General features: G+C 44.4%; 1 protein-coding gene across 3 annotated transcripts in view; it reads left to right on the forward strand.

Moving 5' to 3' along the window:
* Nucleotides 1-26,721, forward strand: part of Dyrk1a (dual specificity tyrosine phosphorylation regulated kinase 1A) — a 116,789-nt gene that overhangs the window by 28,166 nt on the left and 61,902 nt on the right. For 2 of the 3 annotated variants that reach the window (XM_060370799.1, XM_060370800.1), the window contains exon 2: nucleotides 10,130-10,215. The exons of the other annotated variant lie outside the window; for it this stretch is intronic. In XM_060370799.1, coding sequence (XP_060226782.1) covers nucleotides 10,206-10,215 — 10 coding nt within the window. In that variant the 5' untranslated portion in view covers nucleotides 10,130-10,205. The remainder of the gene's footprint in view (nucleotides 1-10,129; nucleotides 10,216-26,721) is intronic. 3 annotated transcript variants of the gene reach the window in all.

Consider the following 26,721-nt stretch of genomic DNA (forward strand, 5'->3'; position numbering starts at 1 on the left):
AATTGGCACAGAGAAGTTCAGAGGTGATTTATGACCAAGGTTGGGAATTTAGGATAGCTTGTCATGAATTCTTCTCTGAAAGGGACACAGTTCCAGTGCCTTTAGGATATTTTTCTGCTTAGGGAAGGGAGTGAGAGTTACGATGGTACTGAAAGGTTTTTCCCCTAGACCTTATGTCCTGACTTACTGTACTTTTTCATCTGTTAGTGTCCGCTGGTTCTGTATGCAGACTATAGAGCAGCCAGCCTGTGCTTGTGTTTGGAGTTTGTGCTGAAGGATACCTCAGAATGAGAAGGCAAACTCTGCCTTCCAAGTACAGGGTGTCACACTTGTGAGCTGAACCAGTCCCCCCAAGTTTGAGTATTTAGGTTAGTCAAAGCATGGACTTGGTGCATGTGTTAGGATTGTGATGGCATCACCTCATTTTCACAAACTTCTCATTGATAGTAAAATTATGGGTGAAAGTTTTTAAGGTATAAGATATTGTATTGTCAGAAAACAAAAATTAAAAATCATTTTTGAAAACTGAGAGGACAAAGTCAGTTTCTTGGCCTCTTCTCTTTGAAGGTGACGATGTTGTATATATTTTGCCGGTTCTTCTGTAGCTATGGTCTGTCCCTTCCTGGAGTTTTCATTGCTGGTAGTCCACTGTTCAGTCTGTTCCCTGACCGTCTGTGGGAGACCGAGTAGTGTGGCCAGTGGTGATGCCACTGTGCTAAGTGTGCTGCAGTCTCTGCAACATGCTGATAGATAGTGCATATTCCCACCAGAAGGGGGTGTGCCTGTAACTGGATGGAGAGGGATTTGAATACCAGAATGGGAGTAAGATGTCTTATCCATGAGATGTGATGGCTGTCAACTCTACAAAGTTCACTCTGGACTGGAAGTCATTTGCTGCAGAAGATTCATGTAGCAGCCATATGCATGATGAACCTGGGGAAAGAAATAAGAGTTAGGGCTAGGATTAGTGACACATCCTTGTAGTCAACACTTGGGAAGCTGAGGCAGGAGAATTGCCACAAGTTTAGGCTAGCCTGTGTCACACAGTACATGTGAGGTCAGCCTGGGCAAGATCTTGTTCCCCAAACCAAACACATTACATACACTCAGAGTTGTCAGCGACTGGTGAAGGCAGTGTGAGCATAGAGGTGCTGGGATTTGGGCACAGTGAGTTGGGGAAGTGAAAAGGAGTCGCCCAGCAGCTTAGAGGACTGATGCCAGATAAAAAGTTAAGCAGGAAACAAAATTCAAGTATTCCTTGAAGAATACTTGAGAGTTGTGTAGTGAAGTGAATGGGGAGGAGGGTTCAGGGAAGTACCCACCTTAGTGAGGACTGGAAGTGGAAGGAGATGCAAGAGGTCCCAGGACACTAGTGGGCAATCTGAAAGCACACACCGACTTGGACCACATAAGGAAGGGCAGCAGTGGGCCCCGGAGGCCCGGACGTAGGCTGGACACCCCATTCAGCAGGTGATGACAAGGAACAGAGCTGAGCGTCCCCCACATCACACTGCAGACAGAGGAGAGGTGCCTGTAGCCCCGCACTTGGCCTTGGCCTTGGCCGGCGAGTGGAGGGGCGGCTGGGCCGGGGCAGGAGCCTGCCGGGCTAAGCGATCTTGGCAGGGGTGGCTCACTTGCTGGCTGCTTGTGCAGGGTGACCGGAAGTCCTGCTGAATTCGGGGCTCTCAGGAGAGAGGCTGCTCTCTGGCACAGCTCTTCCTCATGGGTAATTTCTCTCTCCTGGGGATGGGAGCTTGGGATGCCTCATTTTTCTTGGGGTTGAGAATTATGGCTGGAGACCTCGAGGGTCTTTGGCAAGTCCGGAACAGATCACAAAGTAGAGTACCCGGTTAGAAGCTTCAGTCGCTTGTTCGTGCTCTCCCACCTTGAAGAGATGAGACGGGTTAGGCCTCTCCAGCTTTTAGACTCACACTCTGAGGAATCAATGTGCCTACATGCAGTGCTAGTTAGGTGACCCAAAGGAAAGGAGGCTGCTATAAAACAGGCAGAGATGCCACGACTGTCTGCGCCTTGTAGACCCAGGTGGGGAGCCAACCTCCAAAGTGCCTGCTTGTACAGTAGTGTTTCGTTTCTCTTTAGCAGTGCTGTCGGAGAAGTCCGTTACACTCTCAGGAATGGCTTAGTGGTAGGCTCTAAGTGCCTACCAGTTGTGTCTTGGTTATTTTTGGACCTTGTTGTTTTTCTCTATTTTTTAAATCCTAAGATAATTAAAAGCAGTGGTTTATTAAAATTACACGTAATTATATGTGTATAAAAGTATATATAGCTAACTAAGCATATGCATGGACTGATGTAAGTTAATTACATAACACTTTATATATAAAATTACATATGTGAGCCATTGTACTTAGAGACCATTTTATTTAGGAGAACCAGTGCAATCTGAACGGGTAGAGTTGGGCAGTTTATATGCATGTCTTAGAAACTGGGTTTCAGAAAGGCTTTCAGGCTTCTGATTGAACATATTTTTTGTAACTGCTTTCTCCTTGACAGGCAATGCTTTACTTAGGAAATGTATACACAAGTGACTACCATAGGTGTTCAGGTTAGGGAGAAAAATACCACACTAGATTTCGTGAAACTCCCAATCTGAACCTTGTTTGAATACAAAAAACTACAGGCTATCTGCCATCTCTTGTAAGTTCTTCCCGTCTAGAATGTGAGAAAGTGTGAGTACATAATTGCCAGTGGGAGAGGTTGAAAATGCTCAGTGTTGTGTGTGCTTTCTACATCATCCTTAGCACGTGCGTACCGGCAGGCACCGCTTTTCAAAATATTCGTAGTAGTGAAAAAGTGCAAACCACCTACATAGCACCAATAGGTATTTGCTTGAATGTATTTGCTAGAATAGTATTTGCTCTGCTCATTGGAACTGTGTGAAGCATTGAAAATGGTGCAGATACAGTCTGTAAACTGTTAGAATTCGCTTTTACATTTTTTGTGTACCTGAGTTTGTATTATGTATGTGTCAGGTGTGCTTGGTGCCTGTGGAAACCAGAAGAGGGTGTTGGATCCCCTGGAACTTGAGTTACACGTGATTGTTAAGTGCCCTAAGTGGGTGCTGGGAACCAGACTCAGGGCCTCTGCACTCGTGGCTTACTTTGGAGGCATTTCTCCAGCCTTGCAAGGAAATTCTTGATATAGAAATACACGGATTTTACAAAAGGAGCAGGAAGTGTACCATCAAACTGGTCAGTTGAATTTTGTGGGAAGTTTAGTTTCCTTTTTATATTTACTATCCTTTAAAAACACATAATTCAAAATCATTGTTATTATTTTATATAAAATGGTAGATCTGAAGTTTTAAATTTCAGATAGAGAACAGACTCATTTTTAAGCAGTTCTAACTTTTAAAGAGCATTATTGTGCATGACTGATAATGAGATTGGCTTTTGTGGATGATAGTTGTGATGAGAATGGGGTGTGGTAGGTCAAAAGATAAGAGCGGTATGTCCAGAGGAAGTGAGGACCTTGGCCAAGATAGAAATGCAACAGTGAGGCCAGTTTGGAAGACCTCACCCTCAAGGTGAAATCTACCCAGGAGATTGTGGAATGTGCAGCCAGGGAGAAGACAGAGTCCGGGGTGATAGGAGCTCTGCTTTGAGATACTGTGTGGTGGTGAAGGCCATTGTTGACCTAGGTGGAGAACACAGGAGGAGATGCTTTTCTTCCCTGGCCAGTCTTCCTTGTTTTTGAGTAAGGCGAGGATGGGAAATGGTGTATTCAGTTTAATATGGGGGCAAGAACACTGGTTTTCAGCATGAAGCTTCATGTCTTTACCATGCTTATGTCTGACTTGGGCTGACTTCATTTTTAGACCTTAGTTTTCTCATGTGTGATGATGGATATGATAGTGTAATTTTGTAATTAACTAGTGGAGGTTAAAAGTTAAAATGATATTTCGTGCCATGAGTGTGACAGTGAAAGTTGAGGTCACTGGGTGGTTGGAAATGTGGGCTTTGAACTCTGACCTAGAAGAAAGCCATTCTGCATGTGTGTACGGTAGAACGTTTTCCTGGCATCTACTTTATACACTGCCACCCTGGGAATGGCAGGATCCTCAAAAGCTCGGATCTGTGAGTTCAGAGTCAAAGAACAAGTACTTGAGTAGACTGGAAAAGCACATCTGAATCTATGCACATGCCTCTCCGTGTGTTTGCACGGACCGAGAGAAGACAAAGGGCAGCGGGCAGTGCAGGGCATGGTGGGTAGGTCTGTAGTGTCACTTTGCACACATGTCGAAGCCTCTACCCTCATCCTGTAGAAGAGGTTTCTGGGTGCCTTCGCATGTGCGTGGCAGATGCTCTGCACTGGGTCCTGTTTCCTCCTGCTCTGCTGTATTTTTTTTGCTGTGTCTAGATGCTTAATGACTAATTTAGTTTTAGGACCCAAATAGGTTCTAGAGGCTGAATTAGAACTTTGTTTGATTTGTTGAAATAGCAAAAATTCGGATCACAATTTACTCTACTAAACTTTTCTTAGCCTTCTCCCTAGCACTTAGGATAGGAATGCTGTTCTCATGTGGTCTCTGAAGCACCCCTCCCTTCAACACACACTTAGGATAGGAATGCTGTTCTCATGTGGTCTCTGAAGCACCCTCCCTTCAGCACACACATCGGCTGCTCTCCTTGGCCAGTCCCCGTTCCAGGTGTCAGCGCAGCAGAACAGCCGAGCCTGAGCTTTCGCAGAACTTGGGGAAGGTCTAGACCTGGCACCAGCTTCTTAATGCAACTCCCCCGCCCCGCTTTTCAGTTGCTTTTTTAATGGAGGGAATATGTCAGTTATATGTTGGAATCAAAATCTCCTTACTAGTTTGGGACAGTTGGCATTTTGTTTGCCTAAGTTAGAAGTTTTTTACGTACTAATTTCTTACTTAGGACTTTTGTTCTTCCGTCTTTGAGACAGGAAGAACAGGGTCTAAAGTCAGACTTGCATGTACTTAGGTTCTTGTATCTTTATAATTTTCTCAACCATTTCATGAGTTGTTGGGAAGCATCATCTTGAGAACTTTGGTACATGACTGGAGTTGATGAGTAGCGGGGCCTTTGACCTGTCTGCTTCCCACATCTGTGAAGCTCAAGTGAGGCAGCCTCCTGGTAGGGATTAATATCCCGGCCTCACTGAGTGTGAGCTGAGCGGTGGGTGTGTAGTGTGGGTCCTGGAATGTGCTTTTCCTCACAGTTTCATCAGTAATGTTGGCATGGTAGCACAGTGTGCATTGGGCTTTGCTTGTTTGTTTGTTTGTTTGTTTGTCTTAAAGCCTGTGAATGTTTTCTGGAGATTTTGATAAATGTTCTTGTTTTTCGAGATTTTACTTGAAGTCCCTGTTAGTATAATTGCTTTTTCTATAATGCCACTTGATCATCTTACTGGGAATCAGAGATGGATTATTTTCTCTTCTGTGTTTAATATCAGAACAGTGACATCTCTTTTCCTCTTTAATCACTTACCTATTATAATTTTGGACTTTATTTTCTTCTGCCACTTCTTAAACTGTTGTGTAAATGAGCACAAACTTGTAGGAATGAATGTTTATTAGTCACAGTGTATGAGTTTAAATAATCATAGCTTCGATTCACAAAAAAGTTGTAGATCTTTTCTTTCTCACAGTCATTAATTTTCAGGTGTGTGTTTTGCCTGCATGTATGTATGTGTACCACATGCTGCTTAGAGCCATTGGAAGTTAGCAGAGGTGGTCAGATCCCCTGGAACTCTAGTTAACAGATGGCTGTCAGTCTCTGCTTGGTGCTGGGAACTGAACCCAGAGCCCCTGTAAGAACAAGTGTGCTTAGCAACTGAGCCAGCTCTCTGGCCCCGAACTTTAGATGTTTTATACTCAACTGGTTTTGCGTATTTTCAGTTGGTATCTTTGGAACCACCAAAATTGTCCTTTTAAATTCAAAGCTACATCATATTTTTTTCTTTTGGGTTTTTTGAGACAGGGTTTCTCTGTGTAGCCCTGGCTGTCCTGGACTCGTTTTGTAGATCAGGCTGCCCTCAAACTCACAGAGATCTGCTTGCCTCTGCTTCTCTGAGTGCTGGGATTACAGGTGTGTGCCACCGTGCCTGGCTGTGTCTTTTCATATAGACTAAAATTACTTATGAAGTACATATATAAAACAATTAGAGAAGTATATCTAGAACAATTAGAGAGCAATAGAAAAAGTGTGTTTGCACTCAGTTTAATATAATCGTATCTAGTTAATCTTTGAAACTCCTTGTATGAGAACATTTTTAAAATGTTCTCTCTTTTGTTGTGATTAGGACTTATTGTGGAGCGGCAGGTGACCTGGGACTCAGATCACCTGCCCTCCGTGTGCTGGGCTCAGAGGGGCACCAGCACACTGCCCTGTCTGTCTGCCTTTGTAAGAGTTTCCACTTTGTAGCTTGGTGTCCCTACAAACCATTGTGACATTAGTGAAGGCTTCATGTCCTGCTGAGTTCCCTGGCCCCTGCTGTGTGGTCTCACCAGAGCACGCACTGCTCCTTGCAGTCGCTGTTGCTGTGCATGCTGGCCGGCCAGGGCTGTCTTTGTGAACACCAGCAGCTGGGTGCTGCTGCTCACCAGTCTCAGCGAGGGGCATGCGTCCAAGAGCTTAGTGCAGTGGCTCCCTGTGCACACGGCATGAACACAGCCTGTCGGAGGTCGGAAGTCAGAGGGTCAGCTGGAGGCCCGTTTATTCACTGCTCTCAGACACCTCAAAAGTAGTTTGCAAGTTTAGCTTCAGAGAAGCACTTAAGCTTAGTTCTTGAATTGGCACGGACTGTTCTAGCCTTGCCCAGGGAGCTGATGCAGTAAAGGATTTTGAGAACCAGGACAGGTTCCGCCTGTGTAGTGCTGTTGTACATGTCTTTCATTAGTATCTGCTGTCCCTCTCCACAGTTGTGAATGACTCCATTTGTGAGGGGAAAGGAACACATTGACTATATATGTTCTTCAGAAATTAGGAAAATGACTGTCTCATGTTTTAAGGCTCTTCAAAAAGAAAATCCTATCTGAAACAAGACTGCAGAGGTAGCCTATTTGGCCACCTGTAATCCCAGCACTTGGGAGGCAGAGGCAGGCAAGACCCTGGGATTTCGAGGCCAGCCTGGTCTACAAAGTGAGTCCAAGACATACAGGGCTACACAGAGACACCCTGTCTTGAAAACAACAACAAAAACTCCAAACAAAACAGTTTCTTAACCACTGGGCCATCTCTCCAGTCCACAAAACAGTTTCTTAAGTTTGTCTTTCTGAGGGACAAACTTGCCTGAAGCCAGTTGGGAGGGTTTATTAGAAACTTAGTGGAAAATAACGTAAGGTCCAGATTTCCAGTGTTAATTGTGCTAACCTCGGTATATGTGATGGTTAGGTGCTGCAGAAACCAGGGGCAAGTTGTGTGATGTGTGGATACATCAGCCTTTGTGGAGGGCTGCTTTTCAGATGAGTACTGATTAATGCATGGTGCTTGTGAAAGGTGTCAGAATTTTGTTTTTACCTTTATATATTTAAACCACTAGTGACTAATGCTTTAGTTCTTTATCAGCTTTTTTTGTGGAGGGAGGTGAGTTTCTCTGTGTAGCCTTGGCTGTCCTTGATTCATAGACCAGGCTTGAACTCACTCCCCGAGTGTTGGGATTGTAGGCATGAGCCAGTCAGGTGTACTCTACAGAGTTCAGGGTACCCAGGACTACACAGAGAAATCATGTCTTGAAAAACAAAACAAAACAACACAACAGAAAACAAACAAAATATGAGAAAATCAAAAGATTCCTAAGACCAAGTGGGATGCAGTCTCCTAAGGGCTCTGGCAGCAGGGTCACCAGGTCTGTTTGTAAGTAGCATTGTAAATGTTACAGGTAAACAGTAGGAGGTAAGGAGCCACGTACAGCTGTGTATACAGCTCAGGGCTAGAGACTGAGCTAGTAATTTCTCTTGGTAGTACATGCCAGAATTTAAAGACTGACCATTATTGAGGGAAAAAACTATGAAATAAAAGTATTTCATTTCACCGATTGAGTTGTTTTTAGAAGCAAAACTATTGTGATGGTTACTTTTATTGCTCACCCCACCGCATGCACCTAGCCACCCAGGTAGCCTTGTGTCATGAGAGTTGGAGCACTTGGCTAGGGTGTCTCTCTGTAGCATCGGTGTCTCACCTGAAAAGGTAGTCCTTTAGTCGGGGGTCAGGAATGTAGACAGTGATTCAGAACAGGCAGCTTCTCCTTAAGTAGAGTTCCCAGTCTGTCCCCTGTCTGGGGCACATTGCTCACCCAGTAGTGTTTCCTGTCACTGCTGTTAGCAGGTCAGAGTTGGACTTTTAACCTGAAAGTTCAAAAGTGCTAGAAAAAAAGCGTAAAACAAAATATTTGGCAGTAATAAAAAATGGAGACGTTACTTGGACTTTTCTAGTAATACGTAATGAGGCTAATTAACAGCACTTGTTGGTAGGTACAGTCATTGATATGAGTTGTTTCAGTCTGGATTTGCTGCCTCCCCTCCCCTCCCCTCCCCTCCCCTCCCCTCCCCTCCCCTCCCCTCCCCTCCCCTCCCCTCCCCTCCCCTCCCCTCCCCTCCCCTCCCCTCCCCTCCCCTCCCCTCCCCTATCCTTTCCATTCCTCTTCCCCTTCTTCCCCTTCTCCTTTTCCCTTCCCCTTCTTCCCCTTCCCCTTTCCTTTCCTTTCCTTTCCTTTCCTTTCCTTTCCTTTCCTTTTCCTTTTCCTTTTCCTTTCCCTTTCCTTTCCTTTTTTTTTTTTTTTTTTTTTGCCTGAAATGGACTACACTCAGCATGACCTGTGGTTGGTAACTTGAGTATAGACTGACAGTTAGAGAAAGGATGATGGAGGCATGGTTGGGAGGATGCCATCATGTGAGGTAGAGGGAATTACAGGCATTGGGAATGCCGACAGCACAAAGAGCAAGTTGCCTAGAAGATTTGGCGTAGATAAATTTGTGTCTTTTCTTTCTTACAGTCTGTAATACTTATGACTAACAGTATTTTTGTGTTTCTTGGTTTGTTTCTGCGAGGTTCACTTTTTTAAAAATAATTTGTGTGTGTGTGTGTGTGTGAGAGAGAGAGAGAGAGAAAGAAAGAGAGAGCACGCACTGGCTGCTCTTCAAGAAGACCTGGGTTCAGTTTCTAGCACCCTAATGGCGGCTCACAACTGTCTGTAACTCAAGTTCAAAGAGATCATATAGTCAAACAGGCAAAACACCAGTGCACATAAAATAAAGATCATTAGAAAATAACTTATATTTGAAAATGACTTTGAAGGTTAGTATACAAGTCCAGCCATCTTAGGAATCAATAGGTTTTGCTTGCTTTCTTGTTCGCTCATTCATTCATTCATTCATTCATTCATTCATTCATTCATTCATCCGTCCATCCATTCATCCATTCAGCTTGAGAACTTGGCCAAAATAAGCAGCTGTGCTTCCCCTGGGGTGTTCACTAAATTTCACAGTGTCACTTAAACAATGTTTTTGTAAGTTACATTTCATCCTGTTTGCCTTTGCTTCTCTTTTGTTACTCTTGATAACATGAGATTGTCCTCATGACAGTCATTGAATTACCACTGGAAGCAAGAAATAGATGCGACTATTAGAAAATTAACACTTGGAGAGCGGGGCTTGGGGGTCTATGGACAGGATACTACGTATGAAAATGTCTCTGACCTTAATCTACAGATAATATTGGTAGATTGACATATTGTCTTTCCTGCAGGCAGCTCTGTGCTGTGATAGTCAGTATGAAAAGTGAATGAAAATTCTTACGATTTGTGCATATTGTACAAGTTCAGAAAACCACTTTATTTTCCTTAGATAAATTAGGTAAAACTGGACAGTACTTGTGCTTGCCTGATGCCTAGAAAAGCCTGAAGTTCTGATTGGTCATAGGCACATTTTAAAACTTTTTTCTTTTCATGATAAATGATTACGTGTTTTCTATATTCTCTAAATGAATAGAAATTATTCAAATAAGTATAAATGTTAGCAACTTAACTTGACAAATCTGAAATAACTTTATATGTGTTTTGGGGGTTGTAGTTATATTAGATACAACTCAATTAGGGGTAATTGTCTTGCATCATCATATCTTACCGTAATTTGTTTTTCTTCACACAGTGTTATAGTTTTGCCGCTGGACTCTTCCCTCCCTTCCCCCACCCCATCAGGATGATATGAGACTTGAAAGAAGACGATGCATACAGGTGACTCAAGTTTTGACATACAGTAGAGCTATGACTGTAAGCCAATGTGGGGAGTAACTGGATTCTGAGGGCGGGGCGTCTGAGAGCATCAGTGGGGGGATTCCTAGTCAGGAAGTGCAGAGGTGGGAGGGGCTGAAAGTGCCTCTGTGTCTCTCAGTCTCTCAGTGACAGTGACGAGAGAATGACTCAGAGTAGCTGAGCTCCTAAAGATTGGCTCATGCTTTTAAATGGAAACATTTGTTTTAAAAACTAATAACCTCTACTTTTATAGTTGAATATAAGTCTTTTTGTATTCCTGTGAGAACACAGCAAATCTTCCATGGGAGTGGATGTTAAGATAATTTCAGTAAGATTGACAAGTAAAGGTGAGAGTTGTTGGCATAAACTTGTGTGTGTGCTTCCTTAGGCAGGCGTGGTCTGGGAGTTTGTTTTGTACTTCCTGTTCTTCTCTTCCAGTGTTCTCATAGTTTCCCCTACTCTTTTATCTTTATGTTATCTGAATTTATTGATGAAAACAGCATGAAGTTGTCTCAAAGGATGTTTTTACTTACTTCATAGTTGATTGAGGGGATCTTAATGGTATTGAAGAGAGAGTCAGGCTCTAAGAGTGGGTAAAATGTGACTAACTGTGGTAAATCAGGTAGATGGGAGACATTTTGTTAAACAATGTTAACCTTTACTGGCAGATTTGAATTTTTATGATTATGTTATAAACTAGTATTTGAAAATGACTTTTTAGCTGGAAAATAAATCTCGAGTAGGTGTCTAGTATCCAGTGAGGCTCATTAGTATAGCTGCTGGTGATTTTAAAAATTATCACAGTTTATTCACTTTGTGTCCCAGCTGTAGCCCCCTTCCTTGTCCCCTCTCAATCCTGCCCCCCCTTATGTCCCTCCCCATTCCACTGTTGGTGCTTTTTATTTTTTATGACCCAGATTTTTTTAAAATATACTTTTTTTTTATAATAAGATTTTTAGATATATGTTATTTTTCTGTGACAAAAAGTATTTGAATATAACATTTGTAAGTTAAATAACATGGGAAAATAAATTACCAAGTATTTCGCACGAGGGACCCGCTGTTCCTCAGGGTCTGGTGGTAGCTGTTGAAGTGCGTGGCTACTCCTCCCCCTGTGGTACTTGGCACCTGAGCATGGAGCAGTTGGGGGTGTGTTGCCAGCGTTCTGGGATGCTGTCAGCACTGCGGTGAGGTCAGTAGGAAGTAGCTTCTTGTTTCCGAGTTACCTGCAACTTACTGGTTGGGGACATTTTCTTTCAAGAGGTTTTCGTTTGTAAATTTGTTTATAACCAAAGGTGCAATGTGTTCCTAAGTAGCTGTTTCTCTTAAAAACTTTATGGTCTCAGTGGAATTAAATAGTTGGAGAGTAAGTGTTTTTAAAGAGTTACCTAAATAGCGTTGCAATAGAAGAGAGTTCTGCAGACTTAGATTTGTGATGCAAACCAGTCTTTTGGCTTTTTGTAACTTACCAATTGTTGCCTATGAAAGAAAAAAACCAAGAAAGCTCTTCATAATGTATGTGTACATTGGTGGGATAGTTCTCATTCACAGTTTGAAAGTTGGCTCTTTTTGATTGTGAATCAGCAACTCCCTGATTAGTTAATATGGTACTTTCCTGTTATTATTATTACTCTTTTATATACATTGATGTTCTGACTGCCTGTATGTGTTGTGAGGGTGTCAGATTCCCCGGAAATAAAGTTACAGACAGTTGAAAGCTGCCATGTGGGTGCTGGGACTTGAACCTGGGTCCTTTGGAAGGGCAGACAATGCTCTTAATCACTGAGCCATTGCTCCAGCGCCGCCTCTTATAACACACATGTGTTTGTGCTTTAGATGATGCAATACATACAAGGTTCTGTGGAGTTTTTCAGTGAGGCTGACGGCCGCACTGCTGACAAGCATTTAATGGGAGTGCCCTGCTCGTCCTCTGCCCTGGCCTGGCTGTTGGTTAAATGGGGCAGGGGCTTACTTTCCCGTGCTGTGGTTTCCGTGCCAACCATGCGAAGGGATAGAACTTCCTTGATTTTGTTTTATGGTATTATTTTGGTATTGTACGTTACATAAAGGTCATGTAGTGCACTACATGGAGGCTGTGTACTTGCTGTTCTCAGCTAACTACTGTGAAGGTGGGGGGAGAGGAAAAGGCAGGGAGCCAGTGTCAAACCAGCTGCCCTGGCACACCTGTGTGTTGGCTGGCTGCTCATTACTGGCTAAACTCTAGGCTTCTTTTGTTGTGTTAAATGGAAGTAGGATTGGAATTAATAAATTCAGAGTTGCCTTTGAGTTTTGGAAGACTATATGTAAACATTTGTTTGCTTAACACTTGTTTTTGTAACAAGGACAGTAATAGGTGCCATGCCTCTAAGAATTCTTGGTACTTAATTATCTAGAGTTATATATTTTTTAGAACAAGGGGTGAGTGTGTAAGGACCTAAGTCAAGGTTTGGGTGTATATCATAACATTTTACCATTTACCTATTGAATTCAAGGCACCTATAGCAAAACCAGCATAATCTCAGGCTAATTGTGTTCTCAGTGATGGCTTCAGCTGACATGGTATAAAAACCTGTCTAGGGTTAGTGCAGTGTCTCGGTGGCTAAGTCTGGCAGTGGACATGAATGTACACTAAATAAATGCTTATAAAACTTTTTACTATATTTCCTACTTACTTGTGTGTGCTTCAGTGTGAAGGACACTGTGGGAGTCAGTTTTGTCTTTGCTTCAATATGGGTCCTGGGGATTGAATTCAGGGCAGCAGGTTCTTTACCTGCTGAGTCACCAGCCCCTCACCTCCAGTGTCACTTTGTTTCCTGGATTCTCACTCTGACTGTCAGCTCCAGACTCAAGCACTGCCTCCTGGTTGTCTCTGCAACATACCCCTTCTCACTTAAACATTGTAGAGACAGCGGCAGTATTGTTACCTTGAGGTCCTGCAGGTAATCACGTTTGGGAGCCGAGCATGGCGACACATGCCTTTGATCCCAGGAGGTGGAGGCAGTGGATCTCTGTGTTTCAGGACAGCCTGGGCTACACCGAGAAACTGTCAGGAAAGCAGATAAATGAAGAAACAAAGAAAGAATTAGATTTGGGGGCGGGGAGGAAGCAAACTCTTCTCAAAGCCCTTATGCATGTTAGAATGCCTTCTTCAGGAAGGAGCCTGCCAGGCCAGCATTTCGTCAGTGTGTTGGATTAAACCCCCCCTTTATATATTTTTTTTATACTCATCCCGTAGACCAGTATTTGGGAAAACTTGTTCCTTTTGACAGTTGGTCCTACTCTTTGTTTTAATGTTGTTTTTTTGTTTGTTTGTTTGTTTTGTTTTTAATCTAAGTAGCTTTTTTTCTTTAAGGTATGTTAATAGTGACGTGCTAGTCACTTAAAAAAATTGTATTGGTGGTGGGAGTCGGCTCATTTGGCAAAGCGCTTGCTGTGTAGGTGTGAGGACCTGAGTTTGGATTCCCAGTCCTGGTGTGAGAAGATAACCTGGTGGCACGCGCTGCACTTCTCGCTCTGGGAGGTGGAGACAGGAGGGTTCTGGAGCTCATTTTCCACCCCGCCTCACTGAGTCAGTGAGAGCCCCTAGCTCTAAAACTGTAGAAGACACCTGGAGTTGACTATATGCCTGTCAACACACACATAACTCCCCCCCAAGAGAACATGTGAGGTAGTTTCAGAGCACCCCCACTCCCAGCTTACACCCCCCCCCCAGCAAGGCGGGGTCTTCTGTCCTGAGCTTCCTGGGTGCTTCATGAAAGCAGGGGAGCAAGCCATGGGGGGGCAAGCCTGTAAGGCAGCCTCTGCCCCTGGCCTCTGCTCTACTTCCAGCCTGCATAGTGGCTGTGCTGACTTTCGGAGGAGGGAGTGACGGGAGAGGTGTCAGGCCGAGGCAGACCCTTCTCTCAAGTCGCTGTTGGCCATGTGTTTCTCTCATGGCAGTGGAGCTGCACTGTGGTGCATTCTTAATGTATCCATCTGTCTGTTTGTCCATCCTCCTATCCCCTGCCTGCCTGAGTTGAGATCACACCGAGGAGCCCTCACGATGGTGAGTTTGGCCAGAGTGCTTGTGAGGCTCCATCCTTGAGTGGCCTGCCGCCGCTGTGCGCTTGGTCCAGGTCAGGCAGCCAGCCTAATTGGCCTGAGGATGCCGAGTCTTACCATATGCTGCTCTTTGCCTTTTTATCGTGCGAGCATTTCCCAGTTTCGGTTACATGCTGCTTGTTCACAGGCTCCCCTGCCCTACCTTTTTTGAGTCAGGTTTGTTTTGTTGCATAGTTCTGGCCATCCTGGGACTTTAATTGTAGACCAGTGTTGGCCTGGTACTCATGGAAACCCCTCCCCTGTCTCTGCCTTTGGAGTTCTGGAATTACAAGTGTGTGGCAACCATGCCTAGCTGGGTTTTTTTGTTTGTTTGTTTTTGTTTTTTTTCTTTTTTGTTTTTGTTGTTGTTTTTCAGGACAGGGTTTCTCTGTGTAGCCTTGGCTGTCCTGGACTCGCTTTGTAGACCAGGCTGGACTCAAACTCGCAGAGATCTGCCTGCCTCTGCCTTGTGTGCCACCACGCCCTGCTTTGTTTAGCTGTTCTTCAGATGTATTTTATATGTATGAGTGTTTTGCCTACATGTGTGTCTGGTCTGTGCAGAGGACAGAAGAGGGCATTTGATCCCCTGGGACTGGAGGGAGCTACAGTGCTGGTAAACACTCTGGGAATCAAATCTGCGTCTTGTGCCTGAGCATCAAATGTTTGTAACTACATGGGGATTAGGCTTGAGTGTCAAAGTTTCTTACGCTTTGGGGTAACTCAGGCCATTTGCAAAACTTGTCAGGAGCCTGGTATTGGAAGGTTTTCCCTTTCAAGCGTTAGGTTTGATGGGAGTCTCTGGAAGTACTTGCAGCTAAAGCTGAGGTTGGTAGGGAGAGCACTCTCTGAACATGGACGTGCAGTGTCTGCTCAGTGAGTGGGTTCAGCTACACGGAGGGCTTCCTCGTTCCGCTGGCTTACTCCCTTTGCTCCATGTGTGTCTCCAGGGTTCCCGAATGGGACGGGCCAGACTGTGCTAATGTTCAGGCACCAGTTACTCTCTGTGTCTGTGTCAGTACATTCTTAAGATGCTTTTTCTCATTGTTTGCTCTGTCTTTTAGCTTTTCTAAGCAGAAGTAATGTTGATTGTCATGTATATACAGGATAACAGTTTGTATAAAACTCTGACACATAGATACATGTAGATACGATGATGGTGCAGCCCCACGGGAAAGCAGAATTTTTTTGGATAGTCAGGCTTTTATTAAAGGTCTAGAAAAAAGCAGATGTTAGCCGGGCCTGATGACACACGCCTGCAATTTCAGCAGTTGGGAGGCAGAGGCAGGCAGATCTCTGAGTTCAAGGCCAGCCTGGTTTACAAAGTGAGTCTAGGACAGCCAGGGCTACACAGAGAAACCCTGTCTCTGGGGGAAAAAGGAAAATATGTTTACCTTATTTAATATTTGTAAATGATGTTTGCTGGTGTGTGTTCTTGTGCCTGTGGAGGGCAGCGTGGAGTCGCCAGTCCTCTCCTACTGTGTGAATTTGGCAGGGAGTCCCGTTTTGCTGGTCCTTACAGTGCTTTATGTTAAGGCTTCTTTGTAAGTGTCTTAGTTAGGTTTCTGTGACTGTGATATACCATGGTGACCAAAAGCAGCTTGGGGAACAGGCTTGATTTAGTTTACAGTGCCATATCACAGTCCACCACTGAAGGGATTCCGACAAGCCCTCAAGGCAGGAACTGAAGCAAAAGCCATGGTGAGACGAGTTTCTGGCTGGTTTGCTTCTTGAGCTTTCGCCAGCACCCAGAATGACCTACCTAGGGTGGCACCACCCGCAGTGGGCTAGGCCTCCCGCATCGGTCAGTAATCAAGACAGTGCGCCACAAATTTGTCTTTCATTTTCCTGCCAGTCGTAGGAGGCGTTTTCTCCACTGAGACCCCATCATCCTAGGTGTGTCTAGGTTCTATCAAGTTGACAAACACCAACTAGCCCAGTGTTTATCCAAAAGAATGCCTGAGAGCTGAGTCAGCTCTTAGAGCCCTGGTGGCTCTTTCAAAGGATACAGGTACTCACTTGACACCTCACGGCTGTCAGTAGCTCCAGTTCTGGGGATCTCATGCCCTCTTTTGGGCTTCATAGGCACCATACATACATGAATATGCACATACACATAACAAAGATGTCAGAGTTTTACACAAGGACAGCTCAACATAGATTTTTATCTCCTTTCTTTTCCTTAAAAGTGGACAGAACACCTAGAGGGGCAAAACCTCCAATGCCATAGACATGTTTGCAGTGCTGTGTGAGAACACGCCACACACACAGGCCAGTAAGTAGGAGCGGTCTTGATACCTACTTAACAAACAGTGCGTGATCAGGGTCTGTGCAGAAGGAAGCACCACAGAATTAACTTAATGGACCTGAGAATCCCAAGCTTACCAGCAAAGACTCCCACAAAAGCATAGCAGGTGGGTCTGAGAATATCCGTGCAAGCCAGAAAAGTGTTTTTAAGTTCCCAGGAGTGTTTAAATTCTGAATGGGGTAGAGCTAGTCCCTATAAAATCTAAAACCAGTTAAACCTTCCTTTTTAGCCAACGCAAATACCAGCAGGAATAGACTCCAAATGGAGCAGTTGTGGAAGCAGCAGGGACAAAAGAAATGACAACTGGGGGAGATAAAAACACAGGAGATTTTACTTAGTCATATGTATATTTTATATCCTTCATGGGAGTAGGGAAGAGAGGACAGATAACCTAGCCTTATCTTATGTGTGTTTAAACTGTGTGGAGGTCAGAGGGCATCTGTCAGGAGGAGGTTCTCTGCTGCCACCTTGTGGGGTCCAAGGATCAAACTCCCAACTGAGCCAGCCTGCTGCCTCTTCAATAGTATTTTACATTCCACGTAACCCCAAACAGTTTCTATAGTTTACATACACTTTTTGGACAAAGAATCTGATGTGGCAGACGTCAGCATCATTGTTGTCACCTTCTGTCACCTTTTTTCCTTTTTGTTGTTACTAATTTCACATAGGTTTTTGCTTTGTAGCCCAGGGTGGCTTAGAACCCCAGATCTTCAGCCTCAGCATCTGAAATGCTGGAATTACAGGTGCCCACTTTCATGTTGGGTGCCATATAGTTCTAGCAAGAAAAAGAAGGAACTGGAGAGATGCTCTGTGGTTAAGAACACATGATGAATTTACCTCAGCTCACAGCAGCCACATGATAGCTCACAATCATGTGTAACTATAATTCAGAACCTCCATGAGCACCGGGCACACATGTGGTATACATACATACATACATACATGTGTACGTACATACGTGCAGAGAAAACACTATATACATAAAATAAAAATAATCTTAAAATGTGATTTAAAAAAAAGGAAAAACTGAAGTAGAATATTACATAGATGGTAAAAAGCATAACAGAAGGAAATGCCTGCAAAGTTTTCAACCTAATGTTTTAGAACAAACCCAGAGAAATCTATAGGATTTATAGATACAGAAGAACAACATGAAATTGGATTAGGGAAACTGAGAAATTTGTTGATAATTTTGGAAAGAGAAAGGAAAGTGAATAAAGCTTCACCTAGGAGCTGGGTTTCGTTTAATTGGTAGCATGACTGCTCAATGTAAATGTGGCCCCGTGTTGTAGCCCACACCTGTGCTCCCAGCACTGTGGAGGAAGCGGCAGAATACCAGAAGGGTCAGAAGCTTGTCGTCCTCAACCAAACTGGGATACACGAGACCCTGTTTTAGTAAACATACAAATGAAGGAGCCTCTGCCTTAAATAAATAAATGATTTAAGAAAGAAGTTTGTACTTGAGAATTAAAATTTCTTCAGGTAAGTAGATAATAAGAAACAGAAAAACATTACAAATCAACAGAACAAAACTAAACAACAGCCAAAACCCAGAGTATACCCACACATGTCAGAGAAATCAGTAGTTATTGAAGAAAGGCAGAGACGTTTCAGCAGACACCAAGATTATTCCAACAAGAATGATGTGCGAACATTTCCTAAAATTGAATGGTTTTGCCTGCATGTTGTGACAGAAGGGAAGCATGGGGTCGGGGCAGGGAGACAGAATGAAACGTGTGCCTGGAGAGAATAATGTGGATAAGGCTAGGTATGTCGTATTCCCATACCCTGAGAAAAGGGGCGGGAGGGTTCCTGAAAAGTCAGAGTTGGACTCTAAAGATACATATGCAAAGGCTCCAACTCCTTACTGAGGCAGGGAATATGAACGTGACCTGATGGCATCATCATGTGCATGAACAATGGAGTAACAGTTAATGTACTCAAGGGAAACCTAAGAATTTTATATCCAGCTGAAATGACTTTAACGTATAAAGAGCACACACAATGTTAAACACATGAGTGTGAATTCGGACACTGTTGTTTTTATGATTTCTCAAAGACTGCTAGAGAACAGACTGACACAGTCAGAAGATTTCGTGGGCACCAAGAACAGAGTTGTGAAGCCCACACTCCAGTGGCTATAAGGAGCTCCACCGTGCAGTGCTCGCATTCTCTGCGGTGAACAGGGGGATGGGGCAGGGTATTCGTTCAGAGAAGAGAGTCTCGACTGCTATACAGTTACTGACTGGGAGTACAACTATCACGTCAATTTAGGATGCAGGTGGGGCAGATTTTTATTGTCTCTGGGGCAGGGAATTCTTACACTGCCCTATTCTCTCAGACACAGAAAAGGAACTAGACGGGATTCAGGGTGGGATAATAAAAACATTACAGCGATAACTGTGGAAACAATGTGAAGCGTCTTCTTGGGGCCTCACAAGAACCATGGCAGGAGTGTTGATGTCAGTGTGCCCAGGCCTCCTCTGGAGCGCTGCCTGCCTGTGGAGGAGCTCGCTCTGCATTTAGTGCTGGTTTTTAATGTCTCCTCCTGGCTGCTCCTGTGTTAACTAGTCACATTTGGGGCTTGCAGTTTCTTAAATTTCTTATTTGTTTGAGAAACGGGTGGATCTTGTCAAATTACATATACATGCTCCACATCTCGTTTATTCTCTTGGTGTTCACAATCATGTCGTGTACATAATTGGAAGTTCTTGTTGAACGGTAAATGTCCGTTTCTCACGTTAGCAGTTACATTTGAAGTGGACTCTGTGTAGGAGCCGGCGGTGTCCATCAGCACCAGAGTTCTCTGCTCCCTCGTGCTGCCACCAGTGGCTTGTGCTTGGGACTCGTGACTATTAATAAGGAGTTTGTAGGACCTGGGCTTGTAGAGCAAGCCATGCCTGGGTGGGTAGTGTTCGGAAAAGAGCAGTTAGCACACACACCATCCCTCACGCCAGTGCCCTTGAGCTGCTTCTGTGCCGTTCATTTGGCAGGAATACAGCAGAGAAATATTTTGAGTTATGTGAGTTTTTAGTTGGTATATACTTGAAATAAATATTTGATGTTCTTTTCTGTATTCATAAAGTAAAACGCATCATATGTGTGATTACAAAATTATCTTCTTAAGTTTAAGGTTTTCTTTACTCATTACCTCTGAAATAAGTTGTGTGAGCATAAAAGTTCCTTAAAACATTTGTGATACACACACACTGATTTTTTTTCCAAGGTCTTACTTCCTGGTGCATCTGTAACCACTGTCACAACTATGGCATGTGTTCCCATTAAGATGGTCTCAGTTGGCTGGCCTTGGTTCTATGGAGAGTTTACCAGTGCCCCTCACGTGCAGAAAGCATGGTTGAAATATTTGGTGGCTGTGTTATTTCTTGCTCCATGTGTATTGAGCTGTTACTGTTTGTCAGGAACTGCTTTTGTTATTTATGTAGTAACCTATTTTCTCTTGGCGATGGCTCTGCAAAGGTGCCATGATTGGCCAGACCAGAGCCTAGGTAATAGAGGGTTGACATCCTGTTCTGGACCTCATGCTTTGTTACTGTTGTAACATTGTTTTCTAGATCTATTTTCCTGGCATGGTGCTTTGCAGGAGTTTAATGTTGTTTGTTTGTTTGTTTGTTTGCTTCTGGAATGGATAAGGCCTTCTAATAACAGCTGAACATAACAGGTTTTCAAATCTGTTGAACAAATTAGAATAAAGCCATTAACAATCTGTTGATGGTGGTGACCTCTATTTTCTCTAATATATTTCTCCCATTAAAGATATCTGTAAGCAGCAGCAGGTGGCGGTGATGGCACACGCCTTTAATCCCAGCACTTGGGAGGCAGAGGTAAGAAGATCCCTGTGAATTCCAGAACAGCCAGGGCTACACAGAACACAAAACAAACACATAACAACTACCGCAAAAAGGAGATTTCCCTAAGGGCTTCACAGCTATCTTTCTCTTGATGTGACTGATGCCACAAGTCTGCAGCTTACCCAGTGTGGCTTTTGTCCGACGAAATAATCACTGCTTGAAACAGGAACATGATTTCTTAAGTAGCCATATCAGTTTGCATTATTAACAGTGATGTACATGCCTTGAAATAACATGCTTGTTTCTGAAAAGAACTTTATGGAATTTATGTTTTACAGTTTTAGAAAATATTGTGGATAGATTTGACCATAGTGTAAAATGTTTAAAATTTTAGTTCAAGAAGTAAAACGGAAAACCCAAACCAAGTAGTCTGATATAACTAATGGTTATGTGGATAGCCCCTTAAAAGATGAAATTTAAGATTTTATTTTTGTAAAAGACTTGTTCTGTCTTTCACATAGTCTTTACCATGTTGTTGGTGGCTCTGTGTCAGAGACGCTAAGTTCGCTGTCATTGTGGTCTGGTTTGGTGTTGTCCGCTTCACACGAGCTAGAGTTGTCTGGGAAGAAGGACCTCCCTTGAGAAAATGCCATCACCACATTGGTCCAGAGGCAGGTGTGGAGGCCATTTTCTTGGCTGATGATTGATGTTTGACGTGGGAGGTCCGGCCACGGTGGGTGTGCTGTTGTGTAAGATAGCCGGTTAAGCCAGCCCGTAAGCACAGCTTCTCACGGTCTCTGTTCTGTTCCTGCCTCCAGGTTCCTGTCCTGGCTTCCTTGGATGGTGTAGTCTGTAAGCCTAGTAAAGTCTTCCTCACATTGCTTTTGCTCATGTATCACAAGCAATAGAAATCCAAGACACACTTTTACAAATTACAAATACAGCTACAAGGAATTTGTTGAAAACAGACGTGCCACATGTAAGAATTTTAAAGCATGGCTGATAATTAAGGGTGGAGTAATTCCCTCCCTGGAGTGTGCTCAGCTTAGTGACGTTCCTAATGAACACTCTAGGCAGTCCCCCTGCTGCCTGGGTCTCTGTCTCTGGGTCTTCTCTCTCTGTCTCCTAATGCTGTGAGGAAGCTACCTGAGGATGTCTGCCCAGGTGTCCACTCCCTTACCTGAGTGGGCAGGTTCCACGTGGACCCAGCCCCCATGCCCCCGAAGGCATCTAAGCAGCGCTGAGTGGACACAGCAATCGTCCCTGCCATACCCTGTCCAGGGTGCATCCTTATACGCAGAATAAATACGGTTATTGGTGTAAACTTGTAAGTGCTGGATGTTGCCATGCCATGGTAATCAGACAGGCAGTCCTGTATCCAGGGCTCTTGCCCAGCTGTGCTCTGAGCATGGCCTAGTGGAGGCTGGCCCAGGGTTGCTCCCAAGACCCCACACTTGATGCCACCCCAGGAAGTGACAGGCACCTACGAGAGTGTGCACTGGGTGATACTGGGAGTGGGCTTGCGCTTCTTTTCTGTGAGCTCACTGGTGGGGCCTAGGCATGGCTGAGGTGCGGATGTCTGAAGAGTCCAGTAAGGACCCATTGTTGTGTGAGAGCAGACCCCCTCACCTCCCTGACTCGGGACATCACCCCGCACACTCATGACTTCCATATGTACTTAGGCAGTGGCCGATGGGCTGCCTGCCTTCTCTGACTGGGTTGGCAGTTAGACAGAGGGAGGTCGTTTCCTCGATGCCTGGTCAGCACTGGCCCTGCCTGGGCAGCTACAAGCTGTTGACTAGGTGTTGTTTCAGTGGCCTGTTGGTCGTAACCAGTGCTTTACTCTTACAGCTGTGTCCACTTTCCAGGCCATACTTAGTTAGTTAGGCCTGTGCTAAATCACACTCGCATTTTCCTTTTTCACTACGCTTTAATCTGTTTCTAGGCCTGCTTTTAAGGGCTCAGGCCTTTTGGAAATAGAAAAAATTGGAAGTTGTTTTTCTTTTCTTTGTTCTCAGGAGTAACTTGTTTAGTTGATTCTGTTTTAAAGTTCTTTCCTTATCATTTTTAGATACAACGATAGTTTATTGCATTGTGTTAGCATTCAGAAAACACCTGACAGTCTGTCCGGAAGACAGAATAGTCACCAGCACTGTCTTCTTGCTGTCCTCTCCTGATCCCCCTCTTAAAGATTTGGTTAGTCAACGTTCTGTACTGCCGATTTCAAGCCTCGCTCTCTGACGCACTGACTTTTACACATTTTTTTGTTCCCCAAGATGAGAGCAGCCAGGCTCGCTCACAGTAGGCTCGCTCACAGTGAGCTCAGTGGCAGTGTGCGCTTCACCACCAACAGGCGGGTGCAAGTGCACACTTCTGCAGAGCTGTGGCTGCGGCCCGCTTTCTTGTCTTAACCACAGCACGACTAGGTAAAGTGACCTCTTAGGCTCATCAGAAGTGACGTGTGCCATGTCACTCACAGTGGAGAAAGTGTTGGCCCTGGGTTGAGATGGGGGTTTGTCAGGCGGTGATGTTTCCAACAGGCTCCTTTGTGTGATACAGTCACTGTCACTCGAGTGTGGTCTGTCTTTAATCCTAGATGCGGAGAAGGTGTTGTTGGTGCTTGGTTGTGCATGGCTCTGTTTTACAGTGTGTTAGTAGTAAACACCCTTATTGCCAAGGTAGGAGCCAGAGCTGTGCCACCTTGTGCATTTCTTCCACGCGAGAGGAAGAAAGCAGGTGTGCATTTAGTGTCTGTGGGTGAAGCATATTAACGGTCTTCAGAGTGCTGAGGATGGATGGGAGCGTTGGCAAGAAGAGTGCTTTGTAAAATCGCCAGCTTGAGGCCTTTGGAGCAGTGAGGAGCTGTCCGTGGTCACGGCTCTTGCTCAGGCCTGGCCTGCTGGGAGGCCTCTTCTGTGCTGAGTTCTGGGCTGGAATCTGCGCTGTTGGTGCCCTGGAGGCTTCCCCAGAGCTAAGCTGCCAAGGAAGCTCGGGTTCAACAGCTCCGCCCATGCCATGTTGCCAGCAGTATGTGGGTGTGGGAGAGACAGACACACAGACACATGCACATGCTTGTACGCGCACCAAGTGGGCCTTCTGTGTTGCTGCTGTCACAGCTGCTGAGCTTCATTTTGCGTCCCAGCTCTTAGCTGTAGAGACTTGGTGTTTCTTAAACACTAGGAGTGATCTCGTTGTGATCTGTGTCTGTTAGAAAGCTCTGAAAATCCTTTGGCTCACTGATAGGTCAGCACCCATGTTTTAACTAATCCTATTTTGTGATTACTACTATTCTTCTGTTTTTGTTTTTGTTTTAATTAAAGATGTAAATAAGTGTGTTTAGATTTTTCCTGGTGTCTTTCCTCCTCACTTGCAAAACTCAGTTTTTTCACTGCCCTTCAGACCCTCTTGCTGCTGCTTGAGCTCAGAAGGCTCCAGTCTGCTGCTTCCTGTGCCTCATGCTGCGAAGCAGCTTGATGATGCCACTTCAGGTTGCCCCGGGGGAGAGAGCCACTGGGCAGAGCTCCCTGTCTTTAAGGCCTGCCCTTGTGACTTTTGAGGTGGGGTCTGTCTCCATGTTGTTGTCTTTCTTGTTTCTTTTTACATAAGACTAAAGGCCATTGTGTAAATGTACCACAATTTCGGTATCCATTCCTCTATTGAGGGACATCCTGGCTGTTTCCAGGTTCTGGCTAGTACGAATAAAGCTGCTATGAACATGGTTGGGCAAATGTCCATGTGGTGTACTTGAGCCTCTTGGATATGTGCCCAGGAGTGGTGAACCTGAATCTTGAGGAAGCGCTGTTCCTAATTGTCTGAAAGTGCCAGATTGATTTTCAAAGTGGTTGCACAAGTTTACATTCCCACCAGCCATGGAGGAGGCTTCCCCTTTCTCCACATCCTCTCCAGCATGTGTTGTCCCTTAAGTTCTTGATCTTAGCCATTCTAATGGGTGTAAGGTGAAATCTCAGGATCGTTTTGATTTGCGTTTCTATAAGTGTTTCTTTGCCATTCAGTATTTTTCTATTAAGAATTCTGTTTAGTTCTGTACTCCATTTTTTAATTGGATTACTTGATTTGTTGCTTTTTAACTTCTTGAGTTCTTTATGTATTCTGGATATTAGCTCTCTATATATACTTGAGTTCTATATATACTGGATATTAGCTCTCTGTCAGATAATAGAGTTGGTGAAAATCATTTCCCAATCTGTAGGCTGCTGTTTTGTTCTGACGATAGTCTCCTTTGCCTTACAGAAGCTTTTCAGTTGATGAGGTCCCATTTATTTATTTATTTATTTATTTATTGTTTTTAAGCTTATTAGTTACACTTTATTCACTTTGTATCCCCCTGAAAGCCCCTCCCTCCTCCCCTCCTAATCCCACCTTTGTTCACAAATGCCCCTCCCCAAGTCCACTGATAAGGGAGGTCCCCCTCTCCGTCCTTCTGATCTTAGTCTATCAAATCTCATCAGGAGTGACTGCATTGTCATCTTCTGTGGCTTGGTAAGGCTGCTCCCCCCTCAGGGGGAGTTGATCAAAGAGCAGGCCAATCAGATTATGTCAGAGGCAGTCCCTCTTCCCATTACTATGGAACCCACCTGGACACTGAACTGCCATGGGCTACTTCTGTGCAGGGGTTCTAGGTTATCTCCATGCATGGTACTTGGTTGGAGCATGAGTCTCTGGAAAGACCCCTGTGTTCAAATTTTCTGGTTCTGTTGCTCTCCTTGTGAGGTCCCATTTATTAATTGTTGATCTTAGAGCCTGTGCTCTTGGTGTTCTGTTCAAGAAGTTGTCTCCCGTGCCAGTGAGTTCAAGGCTCTTCCCCACTTTTTCTTCTAACAGGTTTAATGTGTTTGGTTTTATGTTGAGGTCTTTGATCCACTTGGACTTTGGTTTTGTGCAGGGTTATAAATATTTGCGTTTTTCTACTACTCAGCAATTAAAAGCAAGAAAATCATGAAATTTGCAGGGAAATGGTTGGAACTAGAAAAGATCATCCTGAGTGAGATATCCCAGCAGCAGAAAGACACACATGGTATATACTCACTTACAAGTGGATATTAGCCATAAAATATAGGATAAACAAACTAATATCTGTTCACCCAGAGAAGCTAAGCAAGAAGGAGGACCCTGGATAACATGATCAATCCTCACTTAGAAAGGCAAACGGGATGGGCATTGAAAGAGGGAGAAAACAGGGAACAGGACAGGAGCCTACCACAGAGGTCTTCTGAAAGACTCTACCCAGGAGCGTATCAAAGCAGATGCTGAGTCTCATAGCCAAACTTTGGGCAGAGTGCAGGGAATCTTATGAAAGAAGGGGGAGATAGAAAGATCTGTAGGGGACAGGAGCTCCACAAGGAGAGCAACAAAACCTAAAAATCTGGGCCCAGGGGTCTTTTCTGAGACTGATTCTCCAACCAAGGACCATTCATGGGGAAAACCTAGAACCCCTGCACAGAAGTAGCCCTTGGCAACTCAGTCTCCATGTGGGTACCCTAGTAAGGGGAACAGGGACTTCTCTGACATGAACTCAGTGGCGGGCTCATTGATCACCTCCCCCTGAGGGGTGGAGCAGCTTTACCAGTCCACAGAGGAAAACAATGCAGCCAGTCCTGATGAGACCTGATAGAGCTAGGGTCAGAGGGAAGGGGAGGAGGACCTATCTCCCCTCAGTGGACTTGGGGAGGGGAAAGGAGGAGATGAGGAGGGAGAGTGAGATTTGGGAGGAAAGGTGGGAGGGGGCTACAGCTGGGATACAAAGTAAAATAAACTGTAATTAATAATAATAAAAAAAAGTCTCAAGGCCTCTCCCCGCTTTTGAGGTTCAGCTGCCGTAGAAGACTGACCATGTTCCTTTAGCTCTTTTCACCCCAAGGTTCTGGACAGTAAGTTTTCATACTGTCGAGAACACAAGAAATAGGATACATTTACCTTGAAATTTGTTAAGTCTGGGGCTGGGAGGTGAATTTCTGTGAGTCTGAGGCACAGAGGGAGTTCCGGTTGGTCGAGATCACATAAGAGACTGTGTCTCCAAAACCAGTACGCAAGCCTCCACCAGCGACCAAAGCCCAGTGTTCAGGCCCACAGCTTCTTCTCAGATGAGGGTACTACCAGGACAGCACTTACTGTATTTGTACAGATGAGTGTGCGTAAAGATGTGCTGCTTTTTTGTTGTCTCTTAGTCCAAAAATACTATTTACATCTCAGTCTGTTTGCCAGTCTTTTGTTTTAATGCACATTATTAATTTTGTTAACTTTTACCTAAATCAAAACCCCTTCCTACTGTTCAGT

The sequence above is a fragment of the Meriones unguiculatus genome, chromosome 17, assembly GCF_030254825.1.
Source record: "Meriones unguiculatus strain TT.TT164.6M chromosome 17, Bangor_MerUng_6.1, whole genome shotgun sequence".
NCBI classification, from domain to species: Eukaryota; Metazoa; Chordata; class Mammalia; order Rodentia; family Muridae; genus Meriones; species Meriones unguiculatus.